At 38.2% G+C, this 17,551-nt stretch overlaps 1 protein-coding gene and 1 non-coding gene across 29 annotated transcripts in view; one reads left to right on the forward strand and one right to left on the reverse strand.

Annotated features, from left to right (window-relative positions):
* Positions 1-17,551, reverse strand: part of HECTD1 (HECT domain E3 ubiquitin protein ligase 1) — a 111,805-nt gene that overhangs the window by 39,096 nt on the left and 55,158 nt on the right. For all 28 annotated transcript variants that reach the window (XM_073997179.1, XM_005561025.4, XM_073997172.1 and 25 more), the window contains 7 exons: positions 12,818-13,040; positions 11,706-11,969; positions 11,531-11,607; positions 7,006-7,140; positions 6,311-6,457; positions 4,025-4,119; positions 2,112-2,217 (listed from right to left, as the gene is read on the reverse strand). In XM_073997179.1, coding sequence (XP_073853280.1) covers positions 2,112-2,217; positions 4,025-4,119; positions 6,311-6,457; positions 7,006-7,140; positions 11,531-11,607; positions 11,706-11,969; positions 12,818-13,040 — 1,047 coding nt within the window. The remainder of the gene's footprint in view (positions 1-2,111; positions 2,218-4,024; positions 4,120-6,310; positions 6,458-7,005; positions 7,141-11,530; positions 11,608-11,705; positions 11,970-12,817; positions 13,041-17,551) is intronic.
* LOC123574767 (U6 spliceosomal RNA) lies at positions 5,139-5,242 on the forward strand. Its single transcript, XR_006699967.2, has one exon. It is a non-coding gene; the product is annotated as a U6 spliceosomal RNA (small nuclear RNA).

Here is a 17,551-nt window from a genome sequence, read left to right on the forward strand (position 1 = left end):
AGCCAAGATCATGACACTGCACTCCAAAAAACAACGCTACAGGAAAAGATACTTTTATAAAAAGGCCACTGAGTAAGTTACAGTGGCTATCAAGAAAAAGATAGTTAACTTCCTAGAATTTCTAAACAACTTCAAATACACAACAATTTAAACAAACTTATAAAACTTTTTAACCAAAGTGACTTATAACTCACAATTTTCCAGGTAAGTTTTTGAAAAGTAGCTAATTGGCTTACTCCGCTAGAATATATTCTACAGGATAAGTATCCCTAATCTAAAAATCTGGAATCTTGAAAAGCTCCAAAATCTGAAACTTTCTGAGCACTGACATGATGCTCAAAGGAATGTTCACTGGAGCATTTCAGATTTTGGACTAGGAATGCTGAATCGGTAAGTATAATACAAATATTACAAAATCCAAAACGCTTCTCGTTCCAAGCATTTTGGATAAAGAATACTCAACCTGTATGATCAAAGGCTAATAAACTTTAAGAGATGCAAAATAGTTTTTAATCCAATACATTTTAGTAAGCAACAAGCACAGGACTAGCAATTTTAGGTAGTTTCATTTCTGTACAAATCTTAACTAATTCCTATAAAAACAATTAAAGATTTGTATGTGCATTTTGGTAGTTTTAGACAGCAAAATCACCAGAGAGCACATTCCTGGCCTTCCTCTCTTTGGATCTTGCACAATCTCCTGAAGTGAAAAATGCATAATAAAAGGCATTGGTGCACTGTCTTTGAGACTTATCTCCAACTCATCCACTTACCAGAAACAAAGCTTAAAAACGATGGACCAAACAGTCCCCCTTACCCCGGTTATTCTGTCTGAAACAAAACACAAAGTAGCCCTCTACATCTTTTACATATAGAATATCAGGTGCAACTACTGCACTGTAAAACTCCCTAGATAAGCACTCCAGTTTGGGAGTCTACTGGCACTGGTAACAGTACTGGGTTCTCAGAGGTATGGCAAGTTTTGTTAGCTTTTCATTGCTTTGGCATATATAGATCCTCAGTCACTCATTGAAGGCTATTATTTAAAAGAAACTATTCCATTCAGTAGAATGCAGAACAAAATTCAAAGCAGAAGGCCTTGCTAGGAAACCCTTAAGAAACCCACAAAAAAAAGTGATAAAAGTTCTGGGCTAGGATATTAGTAAAATGTATTGTTTGTTTGCCTCTAGATCCCAGCTACTAAAGAAAAGAATAATTGAATGAATGAGAATATAAATAGGAAGTTACATATTATATACAGATATACATATATGGGGAGGAGGAGGGAAGGAAAAGAAACAGGCTATGAAACCATGTGGCGGGCAGGACTAGTGAAGACTTGGGCAATCTGACTCTAACCACTGACATCAAGAAAGACCTGAAAAAAATTGTGCTTAAAACATCTTGACGTTTTTTCTTATGTTTACAATATAGAGATAAGGAAGGGACTTGCCATGGTCTGAATGTCTGTGTCCCCGCAAAATTCACGTGTTAAAACTTAATCCCCAGTGCAGTGATGTTGGACGGCGGAACTTTTGGGAGGGCTCTGCCCTCATGAATGGGATTAGTGTCCTTTTAAAAGAAGCCTGAGAGATCTTGTTCATCCCTTCTACCACGTGAGGACACAGCTAGAAGGTTCCATCTAAGAGGAATAGGCCCTCACCAGACACCAAATCTGCTGGCACCTTGATCTTGGACTTCCCTGCTGCCAGAATTGTGAGCAATTAATTTCTGTTTATTAAGTTCGCAGGAATTTTGTTACAGCAGCCCAAATGGACTAAGACAGAACTGACTCATAATTGTAGAATAAGAGGAACCCTTTTCTCAGCTTTTTCCACTGATATATCTTTTGCCACTTATGATCTATGAAATATAATTCTTTTAACAAATATTAAATGAATAAATGCATCATTTCCCAGTGATTTGATCAAACAAAACAGATTTCAAGTCATTAAGATCAATCGAATGGCATATAAGCTAAAATCTTTAAAGATTAAGTGAATCATTTTTATTTTAATCCGACGTGAAAGAAAATAATTTTTTTAAAGAAAAGTGTCACACTGTTCCTAGATGCATTCAGCAATACTAGCTACTACATTTTTTATGGTTACCTGGAGGTTATATGTGGATCCTGGTGTATCATACAAATGGAGAGGTAGGCGTTCAATAGATTCTAGTACAGCTATTAACTTTCGAATTAATGCAACTGCTGGTCGACTGTGAAGAAATAATTATTATTAAGAGCTTTTGTATAACTACATGTAAATGTTCATGCAGAAAATATAGTAATCAACTTCACTATATACCCCTACTTTTTCATGACTACAAAGTTTAATTTTTGTATTAGATTATGTCTGAGTAGAGATACTCTCACAACTCAATTTCCTTCACTTAAGAATAAAACGTTTCATTTTTCGAATAAAAACTTAATTATATTTAAAGCAGACGTATGATTTATTTTTAAAGTTTAAATAATTTTATTTCATATTTGATAAATAAAAAAGAATATAAAGCAACAAAGTTTTGAAAAAATATTTGATGGCAAGGATATTACAACACATCCTTTCTCATTGTTAGACTGTAAATTGCGTTGACACTTCCAGAAAACAATGTGAAAATTTGAATCAAGAACTTTTAAAAATCATCTTGCAGAGCTGGGCAAGGTGGTATATGCTGGAGTCCCAGCTACAAGGAAAACTGAGAAAAGAGAATCACTTGAGCCCAGGAGTTTGAGGCTGTAGTGCAAAATTATGGCACCTGTAAATAGCCAGTGGACTCCAGCCTCAGCAACACAGCAAGACTCCATCTCTTTAAAAAAAAAAAAAAAATCTATAACCTTTAACACAGTATTACCACTTATGGAATTTACGTAAAAAGATGTTTCCATTGAGACTAGTATATTTGAGTATTAGTAATAGTTTTCAAAGAGCTAAAATGTTTAACATAGCAATACTTCAATACATTATTATACATCCATAAAGATATAATATGCATTCATTAAAAATGAAATTTGAAATTAACACAATTATCTGAATAAATTGTATAACTTATTTTAAAAGTGCAATCCCATTCAAATGTACACAGAATAATATAATGAACCTTCATCAACCCAGCTTTAGCAATTAGCTACTAATGGCCAATCTGTCACCTAGGCTGGAGTGCAGTGACGTGATCTCAGCTCACTGCAACCTCTGCCTCCAGGGTTCAAGGGATTCTCCTGCCTCAGCCTCCCGAGTAGCTGGGATTAAAGATGCCCACCACCAGGCCCAGCTAACTTTTTATTTTTAGTAGAGATCGTTTTTTATCATGTTGGCCAGGCTGGTCTCGAACTCCTGACCTCAAGTGATCCACCCACCTCAGCCTCCCACAGTCCTGGAATTACGGGTGTAAGACACCGTGCCTGGCCTCTCCTTCTTACATATTTTGAAAAAATACTAAAGGGCTTATCATTTCATCCAGAGATAGTCTTTGTACATAAATCTAACAAATTATTTTTTTTTTAAAGTATTACACTTTAAAAAAGAGAAATTATCACTTAATTTATCAAACATTTCATCAGTGTTCAAATTTTCAACTATCTTAAACAGTCATGTAATTTAAACTAAGTGATCAGGCCAGGAACGGTGGTTCATGCCTATAATCCCAACACTTTGGGCAGCCAAGACAGGAGAAATGCTTGAGCCCAGGAGGTTGAGGCTGCAGTAAGCTAAGATGACATCACTGCACTCCAGCCTGGGCAACAGAGCAAAACCTTGTCTGAATTTACAAAATAATAATTATCATGAATAAGTAAACTAAGTGATCAGTGGCATGCATACCAGACATGTAATTTCAATGTTTCTTTTTATTCCATTAGATTAAAAACTTCAAAAATTTTCCTATTATACATGTATAATATGTTACTTTCTTGTTAAATAAGAGTTTCTTTTGTGTGCATAAATGTTATACTAGACTTATTTTAAAGGAAGTATACCAACTGTGTAAACATTACTAACATCAAATTCAAAGAAATTTGGGGTTTTACCTTTCATCATCTTCATTTTCACTAAAGGCAGTTTTAAAAACATTTATTCTCTCTACCAGTTGACTACAATCTTGTTTCATATCCAAATCCATGCTCTAAAGAAAACAAAAAGTATAAAGTCTCAAAAAAAAATAATTTAAGGATCTTACTGAAATTTATCAAAAACTAAGAGACAAATGTTAACATATTGTTATACAATGATCACTACAATCTGAATAAAATCATTAATCATTTCATCTTTCAATTAAAATTATTTTTACTATGTGACTAGTAGGCCATGGCTAACATACAAAATTTTTTCCTTCTTCAATGTTATAATGTACTCAGCAATTATGCTGCAAAATCAGTGTTTCCCCAAGTATACAAGATGGTTTCAGATTATATTAATATAGGAATGAACATTTTCCATTTTAACAGTACTATTTACTTTAATAAGTAGTAGAAAAAAACTGGTACATCAAAACTATTTCATAGATTACTAAGTGATATAATGTGATATATCACTGTAATAAATGGGAATAAATGCAAATAGTAAAGTTTATGAAGGGACTATGGGACTCATTGAAGTTCAAGTGCAATTTTTTTTTTTTTTTTTGGAGACACAGTCTCGCTCTGTCACCCAGGCTGGAGTACAGTCGTGCTATCTCGGCTCACTGCAACCTCACCTCCCAGGTTCAAGCAATTCTCCTGCCTCAGAATTACAGAAGAGTAGATGGGACTACAGGTGCATGCCAACATGCCTGGCTAAATTTTTTTCGTATTTTTAATAGAAACAGGGTTTCACCATGTTGGCCAGGCTGGTCTCGCACTCCTGACCTCAAGCGTTCTGCCCACTGCGGCCTCCCAGAGTACTAGGAATACAGGCATGAGCCACCGTGCCCAGCCTAAAGTAAATCTTAAAAGTGCATCAGCACATACAATGATTAAGATCAAGAAATCAACTCTGGCCAGGCACAGTGGCTCATACCTGTAATCCCAGCACGTTGGGAGGCCAAGGCAGGCAGATAGCTTGAGCCCAGCCTGGGCAACATGGTGAACACACAGATGCACAAGCACAGGCAAGTGCACACACACACAGGCACACACACTAAAAACAATTAAAACTGAGTAGTCTGCGTTTCAGCAAGCAGTACGTGTACCAAAACTGAAATGATACAGAGATTAGTATGGCCCCTGCACAAGGATGACACACAAATTCGTGAAGCATTCCAAATTTTTAAAAATATAAATAATTAATTAAATAGAACTAAGTAGAACTGAAATGAAAATAATTCTTTCATTAAAATAAAGGAAAAAAGAGCCAGGTGTAATGGCTCACTTCTGTAATCCCAGCACTTGGGAGGCAAAGGCAGGCGGGTCACTTGAGGTCAGGAGTGCGAAATCAGCCTGGCCAACATGACAAAACCTCGTCTCTACTAAAAATACAAAAGTTAGCCGGGCAAGGTGGCAGGCGCCTATAATCCCAGTTACTCAGGAGGCTAAGGCAGGAGAATCACTTGAGCCCAGGAAACAGAGGCTGCAGTGAGTCAGGACTGCACCACTGCACTCCAGCCTGGGTGACAAAGCGAGACTCTGTCTCAAAAATAAGTAAATATATAAACAAAGGAAAAAAGTTTTACCACAATAAAGAGGCATTCTTAAATCAAAAAAATATATAAGGTTATTAGCAAATATTTATCAAATTTTCACATAAACTTCCTACACTGTCTTTTTTTTTTTTTTTTCCTTTTAACTCATCTGTATTTGTTACAACTTTAAGCAGAATGTGACTCCAGCACTACATTTCCATCTACAAGACTGGGTCTGAGTTATTTTTGAATAGCTTTATGATATGCTTAGGTAGGCTTACAACTTTGCTCCTCCAAACAATACTTTTCTTTGGAAAACAGGCCCTGTGGAGAGTTCCTTCCATCATAAACTTCCTAAACTTTCACTGTTCATACATTATGTATATAACTTGAGTACTTAAGGTCTACAGACATATTCTATTTTATATAACTTAGGTAAAAATCAGAGCAGTGAGTAATAAATCTTAGGCTTCAGTGTTTTTAGTCAACAAAACCTTTAGCAAATTATAACTGGCAACTTAGAAATCAAAATAAACCATTATCTAATTCATTTGGCTCAAACTAACGATAAAACTTAAAGGTTGAAGAAATTAGAAATATTAACATCATTCAGCTTTTAAATATTTCTTGACAAAACAAACTAAAAACTACTCTACCAAAGGAGTAACTACAAATAATTTTTAAAACTATATTTTTCTTTACTACTTGATAAACTTACATTGTTTAACACAGTAAGAAGTGCCTGTACCAAGCCACTGCTACACATTTCATATGGTGAAATTGTGTTTTCATCCTTCAAAAGTACAATTAGGTTTTCTAAAGCTGTCTTCATTAAATCTCTCCAAGTGTTCTCACTCTCAATACACTAAAATAAAAAAAAAATTCATGAAGACAACCAAAAACATAAACATAGCTCTTAAAATAACTTATCAGAATACCAATTATCATGACAATAATTTAGAAATTAAGCAAAATTAAAAGTTAAAATGATTAACACAAATTATGTCTACCAGAGGTCAGCAAACATTTTTGTAAAGGGCCCAGTGCAAATATTTTAGGCTTTGCAGGCCATATAGTCTACGTCACAACTATTCAACCATGCCCTTGTAGCACCAAAGTAGTTGTAGACAATATGTAAATGAATAAGCATGGCTACGTGTGATAAATTATATGGATACTGAAATCTGATTTTCATGTGTCTTGAAATTCTCCTTCTGGTTTGTTTTCAATCATTTAAAAGTATAAAAACCATTCTTACCTCATGCAGTCATACGCAAATGGGGAGCAGGCCAGATTTGGCTCCTGGGCCATAATTTGCTGACCCCCTACTCAATACCCATGACATAAAGGATAGAGGGGAAGACATCAAACTAAAACTCACTACACATCATCAAAATCTAGAGGTTGACATACTTGTCTATTTGTATGAAGCTCCCAAGATGACTCTAACTGAGTTGCTATGTTTCTGAGTGTTACCACTACTCCACGAGGCATGCTTTCAACAGCTTTAAAGTGGTCATCGTATAAATCTCGAGCCATAGTTCGTACCTACCAAAATAAGCATAACAAATGTGAATTTTTACTACAATTAATAATTTTACCAAATCTTCACTTTTATAGACACTCATATTTACTTATTTCACCATAAAAAGGTATGTACTGTCATTTGGGCAAATGAGCTCTTGAAGTAACAGTTATTTAAGAAAACAACCTATGTTCTGGGTCTGATGAAATTTAGTACATGATATTATTCACAAATCATATGCTTAAGTAATGTAAATTTAGGATTCACCTAATGCCATTTTAATCCCAAACAAACCAGCATAACTCTAATGCAACAGAAAAAACCTATTGCTGTAAACTACTTAATAATACTTTCTATTCTATTTTGGTATGCCCTTCAGAATTAAAAGATGGCAATCATGGATATCAGACGACTTTGAAGAAACTATCTCTTTATAAAACAGTATTAATAATTAATACTGGTGTGGTGGCTCATGCTTGTAATCCTAGCACTTTGAGAGGCGGAGGCAGGCAGATCACTTGAGGTCAGTCAGGAGTTCAAGACCAGCCTGGCCAACATGGTAAAACCTCGTCTCTACTAAAAATTAAAAATAAAATTAGCTGGGCATGGTTGTGCATGCCTATAGTCCCAGCTACTCAGGAGGCTGAGGTGGGACAATCACTTGAACCCGGGAGGTGGAGGCTGCAGTGAGCCAAGATTGTGCCACTGCAGCCTGGGTGACAGAGCAAGACTTTGCTTCAAAAAATAAAAAATAAATAAAAAATAAAAATTAGTTAAAATTATTTTTGCCTAAAATATTTTGATGCATACTTGTTTATATATGCAAAAGGACAGCCACCTACTCACTGAGTTGCTACTGATTTTAAATCAAGAAAGTGAAGCAATAATTTTTAATTTTTTTTTTTTTTTTTTTTTTTTTGAGACGGAGTCTCGCTCTGTGGCCCAGGCTGGAGTGCAGTGGCCAGATCTCAGCTCACTGCAAGCTCTGCCTCCCAGGTTCAGGCCATTCTCCTGCCTCAGCCTCCCGAGTAGCTGGGACTACAGGTGCCCGCCAACTCGCCCGGCTAGTTTTTTGTATTTTTTAGTAGAGACAGGGTTTCACCGTGTTAGCCAGGATGGTCTCGATCTCCTGACCTCGTGATCCACCCATTTCGGCCTCCCAAAGTGCTGGGATTACAGGCTTGAGCCACCGCGCCCGGCCAATTTTTAAAATTTTTATCTTATAATTTCAACTTTTAGATTCGGGGGTACATGTGCAGGTTACATGGGTATATTGTGATGTTAAGGTTTGCAATACAAATGATCTCAACACCCAGGTAGTGAGCATAGTACCCAAGTTTTGGAACTCTTGCCACCCTCACTCCACACCCTCCATAATTTTTATTTTTTTAATGAGAATACAAGATTGAGACAATGTTCTCATTGAATTTTTTTAGTTTGTGTTACAAAATTTCAGTCCCCTGTAGTCTAGATTTGGTTGGTTAATAATGACATATTAGGTATACCAAAAAGCTCTTGAGATAGGTAATTTATAGTCAGATTATTCAATGATTCCATGCTTGCAAATATGAGTATTCATTAAAATTTGTAACCTCAAAATCAATCATTTCAGAGCTTTCACATTCATTCACGGACATGCACAGTGCAGCAATAAATTTACAGTGCCTGATATGCACGTTCCCAGCAGAATTCAAAAAGGTGACAATCTTTCTTGCTTCGGGTCTCATACTATAAACAAGTGCCCTACTCCCAATCTACTTAGCGTCACACTTATCGAATTTTGGGGCTTTTTCTTCCTGATTTCATTGTTTAAAATGGCCCCCAAACACAGTACTTAAGTGCTATCCAGTGTTTCTAAGCACAAGAAGACTGTGATGTACCTTACAAGGGGAAAAGAGAAAAAAAGTGTGTGCTAACATACGCTTTGTTCAAGCATAACAGTGCTGTTGGCCAGTTCAATACTAACAAATCAACAATACGTATCAGGCTGGGTGCAGTGGCTCAGGCTTGTAATCCCAGCACTTTGGGAGACCGAGGCGGGCAGATCACTTGAGGTAGGAGTTCGAGACCAGCCTGGCCAACATGGTGAAACCCCGTCTCTACTAAAAATGCAAAAATGAGCCGGGCATGGTGGCGCGCACCTGTAGTCCCAGGTATTTGGGAGGCTGAGGCAGGAGAATTGGTTGAACCTGGAAGGTGGAGGTTGCAGTGAGTCAAGACTGTGCCACTGTACTCCAACATAGGAAACAGAGTGAGACTCTGTCTCAAAAAACAAAAAACAATACGTAGCAAATAAGGTGTCTTTAATCGAAAACATTAAAAAAAAGGTGACAAAAATGTTGTCACAACAGGCTCTAGGCCTAGAAGAAATCTAACCCAGTATTTCTCCTACAAGCAATGGTTCAATATTCACAACAACTTTATAAAATGTAACTACTGTTGGCTGGACATGGCGGCTCATGCCTGTAATCCCAGTACTTTGGGAGTCTGAGGCGGGTGGATCACTTGAGGTCAGGAGATGGAGACCATCCTGGCTAACACAGTGAAACCCTGTCTCTACTAAAAATATAAAAAATTAGCCGGGTATGGTGGCATGTGCTTGTAGTCCCAGCTACTCGGGAGGCTAAGGCAGGAGAATCGTTTGAACCTGGGGAGGCGGAGGTTGTAGTGAGCCGAGATCGCACCACTGCACTCCAGCCGGGGTGACAGAGTGAGAATCCATCTCAAAAAAAAAATAAAAATAAACAAAAAAGCTATGTTCTTTCCAAAGTGTGGCACCTGAAATATCTTTGGGATAACCTAGCGTATTCAAACAGGAAATAAAGACATGAACATCTTTATATAAAACATCTGCTTCAAATAAAAACCACTATTACAGGACAGGTTCAGTGGCTCATGCCTGTAATCCCAGCACCTTGGGAGGCTGAGGCAGGTAGATCACCTGAGGTCAGGAGTTTGAGACCAGACTGGTCAACATGGTGAAACTCCATCTCTACTAAAAATACAAAAAATTAGCTGGGCATGGTGGTGGGCACCTGTAATCCCAGCTACTCAGGAGGTTAAGGCAGGAGAATAGCTCGAACCCGGGAAGCAGAGGTTGCACTGAGCCGAGATTGCACCATTGCACCACAGCCTGGGCATCAAGAGCGAAACCAAGTCTCAAAAAAAAACATTATTACAAGGGTTTCGCTAAGTTTCTTTAAAAAAAAAAAAAGAAAAAGAAAAAGAAACACCATTATTACAATTTCTCTGGTCAAAGCCATAAAAAACACAAGAACTCTCCCCTAATCCCAATCACGTACAAGCATTCTTTGCATACTGTATTTAAAAACTATCTTAGAACCAGGCATAGGGCCTGTAGTCCCAGCTACTTGAGAGGCTGAGGCAGGAGGATGACTTGCACTCAGGTGTTTTAGACCAGCCTAGGCAACACAGAGAGACTCTGTTTCAAAACAAAACAAATAAAAAACAAATCCTATTTTATATTACCATTACAGGTAAAATAAACATGCTAGTCACCAGAAAATGTTGAATCTAACTATGAGATTAACATGGAAATATACTGGCCATATTTGAAAATAACAATGCAAACCCGATGAAAGCATTAAAAGATTAGTCAATTACGCATCTGCTACAGTATCTTCTTGAAGTAATAATTTCAGCTGCCATAGCCATTAAATTAAGCATCAAAATAATCTGAATTTAGAACCAGGCAGTTAAGTTGCTGTATCACAAGGTATTAACCCAGACTGTAAAATACAATAGTCATTTTCAATCCCACTATAACACTAAAAATATTAATATCATTAATAATTTCAGGCCGGACGTGGTGGCTCACGCCTGTAATCCCAGCACTTTGGGAGGCCGAGGCAGGCGGATCACGAGGTCAGGAGATTGAGACCATCCTGGCTAACATAGTGAAAATCTGTCTTTACAAAAAATTAGCCGGTGTGGCGGCGGGTGTCTGTAGTCCCAGCTACTCAGGAGGCTGAGACAGGAGAATGGCATGAATCTGGGAGACGGAGGGTGCAGTGAGCCAAGATCACGCCACTGCACTCCAGCCTGGGCAATACAGCGAGACTCAGCCTCAAAAAAAAAAAAAAAAAGGAAAGAAAAGAAAAGAAAAAATTTCAATGAGTTAAATTCTGTATGCAATTAATAAGTAATTTACATTTTGTTTCATACTAATATCCATTTTGATTCTGTTTTAATGTTGGTATTTAGTACAGGTATAAAAATAATATGTAAATAAATATTTAAGAAAATGAACACTGAAAACAGGAAAACTAAAATACGTTATATTAGGGTTGCTTATGTTCTATGGCTCAATTGTTTTCAATGCTTATACTTAACCACTGAAAATTTACAACATCAGTATAAAAGACAAGAATAAAGCACATCCAACAGATATACCTTTTGCTTTGTTTTTTCTAACTTAGATTTCAGTTTTCTGCCTCTTTTGCCAGTCCAGCCAGTCACAAATTCTGAACCTTGGGGGGAAAAAAAGAACATTCATAGAGCATACTTTATTACAATTTAACATATTCATTTATTTTTACCTACTAACCTTACATATCTACATACTTACCCAGGGAAGTTTCTGCAGTAAATGAATGTTTGGTTCCTCTATTAGATTCAAATACAAAACCAGGTAAATCTTCTTTCAATATTGTAGCTTGCTGACCATCTGAATTATGAATAGCAATTTCTCCTTCTTTCAAACATGTCAGTGACCAATTTCCTACAGTAAGTTTAGTGGGTCCTGGTGCTGACAGTATAGGTTGACTTGAAGTAGATGGCTTTACTTGGCCTCGAGCTCTTTGTAACTTCTCTAAGAATTCACTTCGGCTTTCTATGAAGACAAAATACTTGTTTTAAAAATCTTATTTCTTTCAAATATAACATGTATTTTCTCTTAAAAAAAAAGACCTATTAAAACATAAATTTTAAACAATAAAACTAAATTAGAAACTGGAAATATTAGCCAGGCATGGTGGTACACATCTGTAGTCCCAGCTACTTGGGAAGCTAAGGCGAGATGATCACTTGAACTCATGAGTTTGAGGTTGCGATGAGCTATGATCACACCACCACTCTCTAGCCTGGGAAACAGAGTAAGACACTGTCTCCGCCCCCCCCCCAAAAAAGGAGCTATATTTGTAAAGATATTTTTTAAAAAGTAGATATAGTGTTGTTCCTTGTCCCATGCAGTAAAAAGACATTTATGAAACATTTTCATGGTATAATAATTTTTTCTACTGATACAAAAAAATGGATATTAAAAAATAAAGAAACAAATATTTTTTTTAAATACCATGACGGGCTGGGCGCAGTGGCTCACACCTGTAACTCCAGCACTTCGGGAGGCTGAGGCAGGTGGATTACCTGAGGTCAGGAGTTCGAGACTAGCCTGACCAACAAGGTGAAATCCCATCTCTACTAATAATACAAAAATTAGCCAGGCGTGGTGGCAGGTGCCTGTAGTCCCAGCTACTTGGGAAGATCAGACAGGAGAATTGCCTGAACCCGGGAGGTGGAGGTTTCAGTGAGCCGAGATCGCACCACTGTACTCCAGCCTGGGTGACGGAGTGAGACTCAATCTCAAAAAATTAAATAAAATACCATGACAATGGTAGCAAAAATATGAGGAAAAAAAACTGTAGAAACTGGGAAAATATTTTAATTGAAACAAAATATTACCTGAACTGTCAGATCCACCTTCAGGACTACCACTTGAATACATGGTGGCAAGTTTTCCATCCAAGATAAATCTGAACCATCCATTACTGCCATTAGATAATTCCAAGGCTGCTGCATCACTCCAAATATACAAGCAGTCTCTTCCCCTAATGATTGACCAGTCTCTCCAATGATATGGTTTACCTTGCTGCAATTCTTTAGCATCTTCCTGTGGTTCATCTTCCTAAATGTGTAGAATTATTCAATTAAACATGGGAAATAATTTCAATTTCAAATATTTATACGTATTTTAAAAACAAGAATCTAATTTCAAATTTAAATGTTCTGAACATAATACTCAATTGCGTGTAGTTTAATTTTTTTTTTTTCCTTTTAGAAACATGGTCTCACTCTGTCACCCAGGCTGGAGTGCAGTAGTGTCATCATAGCTTACAGAAGCCTCTAACTCCTGGCCTCAGGCAATCTTCCCACCTCAACCTCCAAAGTAGCTGGGATTACAGGTCCAAGCCACAGCACCTGGCTCTCAATTCTAATTAATTACCTATAACTAAATCTTACAAATAAGTGTTAAAAATATCAAGAAATTCATGTAATTAATGACCTACATTATATCGTGTCCAGGTGTAGTGGGGTAAAGACTAATGGATTAGAGCACTACAAACAAGATAATAACCTAAAACCTTGCTGAACTCACTACATCTCTGGGTCTATTTGTAAAAAATGATGATTTAGAGAGGCTCAATGGTATCCAAACTGAAGTGTATAACAGAATCACCAAAGAAGCTTTTTAAAGATAAATTTTGGCTGAGAGTGATGGCTCAAGCCTGTTACCTCAACACTTTTGGAGGCCAAGGCAGGAGGACTGCTTAGGCCAGGAGTTCAAGATCAGCCTGGGCAACGTACTGAGTCTGTCTCCACAAAAAAAATTTTAACATTAGCTGAGGGTGGCAGTGCGCACCTGTAGCTCTAGATACTAGAGAAGTGGAAGCAGGAAGACTGCTTGGGCCCTGGAATGTGAGGTTATAGTGAAGGATTGTGCCACAGAACTCCAGCCTGGGTGACAGACTGGGGCTCTGTCTCTATTATCTATATCTATCTAGCTAGCTAGCTAGCTAGCTAATAGAGACACTGTCTATTATCTCTATATAGATAATAGAGACAGTGTCTCTCTCTATAAATATATTACATATATTTATAATTTATATGTTATAATATATATTATCTATTATAAGTAAATAAAATTCATTCATTCATTCCAAGGCCCCACCTTTAGCCAAGTGAATCAAATATACTCGTTCCCATGATCATACAAGTATTTTAGCTACAGCCTTTTTTTTTCCCCCACTCTGTCACCCAGGCTGGAATACAGTGGCGCAATCTCCACTCAATGCAAGCTCCGCCTCCCTGGTTCACGCCATTCTCCTGCCTCAGCCTCCCAAGTAGCTGGGACTACAGGCGCCCACAACCACACCTGGCTAATTGTTTGTATTTTTAGTAGAGACAGGGTTTCACGGTATTAGCCAGGATGGTCTCGATCTCCTGACCTCATGATCCGGCCGCCTCAGCCTCCCAAAATGCTGGGATTAGGCATGAGTCACCGCGCCCAACTGAGCATGTTTTTTTAAAAAAACAATCTATAAACATTTTGTAGCTCAGCCTGTGTTCCTAAAACTTTCTTTGGACATATTTAAAAATTGAAAATATTCACATAAAAAAATTATTAAATTCTCTAAATACATCCATTACAACCAACTAAAATATAGATAAGATACATGAAAAATGTGTTTTCAAACACTAAACAACAGTCAATGCAAGACTATGATCCTTAAGAAAATGAAAGCAAACAAAGTAGAGACCATTTGCTGGCTGAGCTCATGAGGAAGGGGAACACAGATCCTAGCAGTACAAGTTAAGAAAACACAGATCAGAGTTTGAGGAGTTTAAGGCAACTGGAATATGTGGAGGCTGAGTTCACTATTAGGGAACTAAAGAGAAAAAGCCTTTCCAGAAATCTGCAAAGTAGTTTCCACTGAGCACTACAGTCATATACAGGGTGATACTCCATAAGATTGGGCAAAGAACAACTGGAAAGTTGTAAGAGATCATACAAGCGGCCAGACATTTGCATTCCAAACAGCCAGAGTAGAAAATCCTCATGGATCACCAGGATATTCAGTGAATTCAGAGAAATCACAAATTCAGGATCACAGGGGTGAACTTCCCTAGAGTAAAAGCTATTCTGCCACCATGCAATGACAATTTTGTATTCTTTGTAGAGACAGGGTTTTGCCATGTTACCTAGGCTAACCTTGAACTCGTGGGCTCGAGCAACCTGTCCACCTCAGCCTCCCAAAGTGCTGGAATTACAGGCGTGAGCCAAGGTACCTGGCCAAAGCCCAATATTCCTTACGAAAGACCACAAAGCCCAAAGCTCAGTATCATAACATTTACAATATCCAGTAGCAAATCAAAAATTACTAGACAAAGAATCACAGTGTTTGGAAGGCCAAAGCGGGAGGATAACTTGAGGCCAAAAACCAACCTAGCCTTGGCAACATAGTGAGACCCTCATCTCTACAAAAATAAAATAAATATTTTTTTAATTAAAAAAAAAAAAAGAGGCGAGGTGCTGTGGATCACTTTGAGGTCAAGAGTTGAAGACCAGCCTGGCTAACAATAGTGAAACCTTGTCTCTACGAAAAATACAAAAATTAGTTGAGCATGGTGGTGTGCACCTATAATTCCGGCCACTTGGGAGGCTGAGGCAGGAGAATTGCTTGAACACAGGAGGCGGAGGTTGCAATGAGCCAAGATCGCGCCACTGCACTCCCGCCTGGGTGACAGAGCAAGACTCTGTCTCAAAAAAAAAAAATTTAAAAAGAAGGCCAAATAAAGACATTTTCAGATAAATACAATCTGAGAGAATTATCTGGCTTCCCTTTTAATTTTCTTTTTTTTTTTTAATAAAAATAGAGATGGGGTTGGCCGGGCATGTGGCTCGGGCCTGTAATCCCAGCACTTTGGGAGGCCAAAGTGGGCAGATCACGAGGTCAGGAGACGGAGACCATCCTGGCTAATATGGTAAAACCCTGTCTCTACTAAAAATACAAAAAATCAGCCAGGCATTGTGGCAGTCCCAGCTACTCGGGAGGCTGAGGAAGAAGAATGGCATGAACCCGGGAGGCGGAGCTTGCAGTGAGCCAAGACTCGGTCTCAAAAAAAAAAAAAAAAAAACAGACACAGAGTCTCACAATTTTGCCCAGACTGGTCTCAAACTCCTGGGCTCAAGCAATTCTCCCACCTGAGCCTCCCCAAAGTCCTGGGATTACAGGCATGAGCCATCGTGTCCAGCCGACCATTTCAATGTATTTTGAAGAGCAAAAGTGTGTGATGATGAAGTACAACTTAGCAATTATGTGTTCTTTTACAGTATAACCGTTTAAAGTTTCATTTTTGAAATCTTTCCCAAGCCCAAGGTCACTAAGATTTCTCTTTTTCTCTAGAAGTTTCATAATTTTAGTGTATACATTTTAGTCTATGGTTCATTTTGTTAATTTTTGTATATGGGACCCTTACCATGTATATACACAATGTATATATATAATGCTATATATACACATGGTAAGGGTTGAGACTGAGGCAGATTCAATCTCAAAAAACAAAAGAAAAAGAAAAATGATACTATATATATATTTTATATATATACAGTAAGGGTTGAAGTTCAATTTGTTTTGCATATGCTATTGACCTGTTCATTTTCTGAAAAGATCATCCTTTCTTGATTGTCTTAGCACTTTTGTTGAAAACTGATTGACCATATGTGTACTGGGTCATTAATCTATCTTTACACTATTGTCACACTTCCTTGATTACTGAAGTTTTATAAAAGACTTGAAATCTGTTGATGTATATCCTTCCATGCTGCTCCTTTTCCAGGTTGCTTTGGCTATTGCATTTATATGTAAATGTTAGAATATTTGCATTTATATATAAATGTTAGACCCTCCTTGTTTTCTTTTTTTTTTGAGATGGAGTTTCGTTCTGTCAACCAGACTGGAATGCAATGGCACGATCTCAGCTCACTGCAACCTCTGTCTCCCAGGTTCAAGCAGTTCTCCTGCCTCAGCCTCCAAAGTAGCTGGGATTACAGGTGCGTGCCACCACGCCCAGCTAATTTTTTTTTTTTTTTAAGATAGAGTCTTGCTCTGTTGCCCAGGCTGGAGTGCAGTGGTGCGATCTCAGCTCAGTGCAACCTCCACCTCCCAGTTCAAGTGATTCTCCTGCCTCAACTTCCCGAGTAGCTGGGACTACAGGCAAGTGCCACCATGCCTGGCTAATTATTTTTTTTTTTTTATTTTTTTTGAGAGGGAGTCTCACGCTGTCACCCAGGCTGGAGTGCAGTGGCCGGATCTCAGCTCACTGCAAGCTCCGCCTCCCGGGTTTGCGCCATTCTCCTGCCTCAGCCTCCCGAGTAGCTGGGACTACAGGCGCCCGCCACCTCGCCGGCTATTTTTTTGTATTTTTTAGTAGAGACGGGGTTTCACTGTGTTAGCCAAGATGGTCTCGATCTCCTGACCTCGTGATCCGCCCGTCTCGGCCTCCCAAAGTGCTGGGATTACAGGCTTGAGCCACCGCGCCCGGCCGCCTGGCTAATTTTTGTATTTTTTGTAGAGACAGGGTTTCACCATGTTGGCCAGGTTGGTTTCGAACTTCTGACGTCAGGTGATCTCCCTG

Source organism: Macaca fascicularis, chromosome 7 (assembly GCF_037993035.2).
Source record: "Macaca fascicularis isolate 582-1 chromosome 7, T2T-MFA8v1.1".
NCBI lineage: Eukaryota > Metazoa > Chordata > Mammalia > Primates > Cercopithecidae > Macaca > Macaca fascicularis.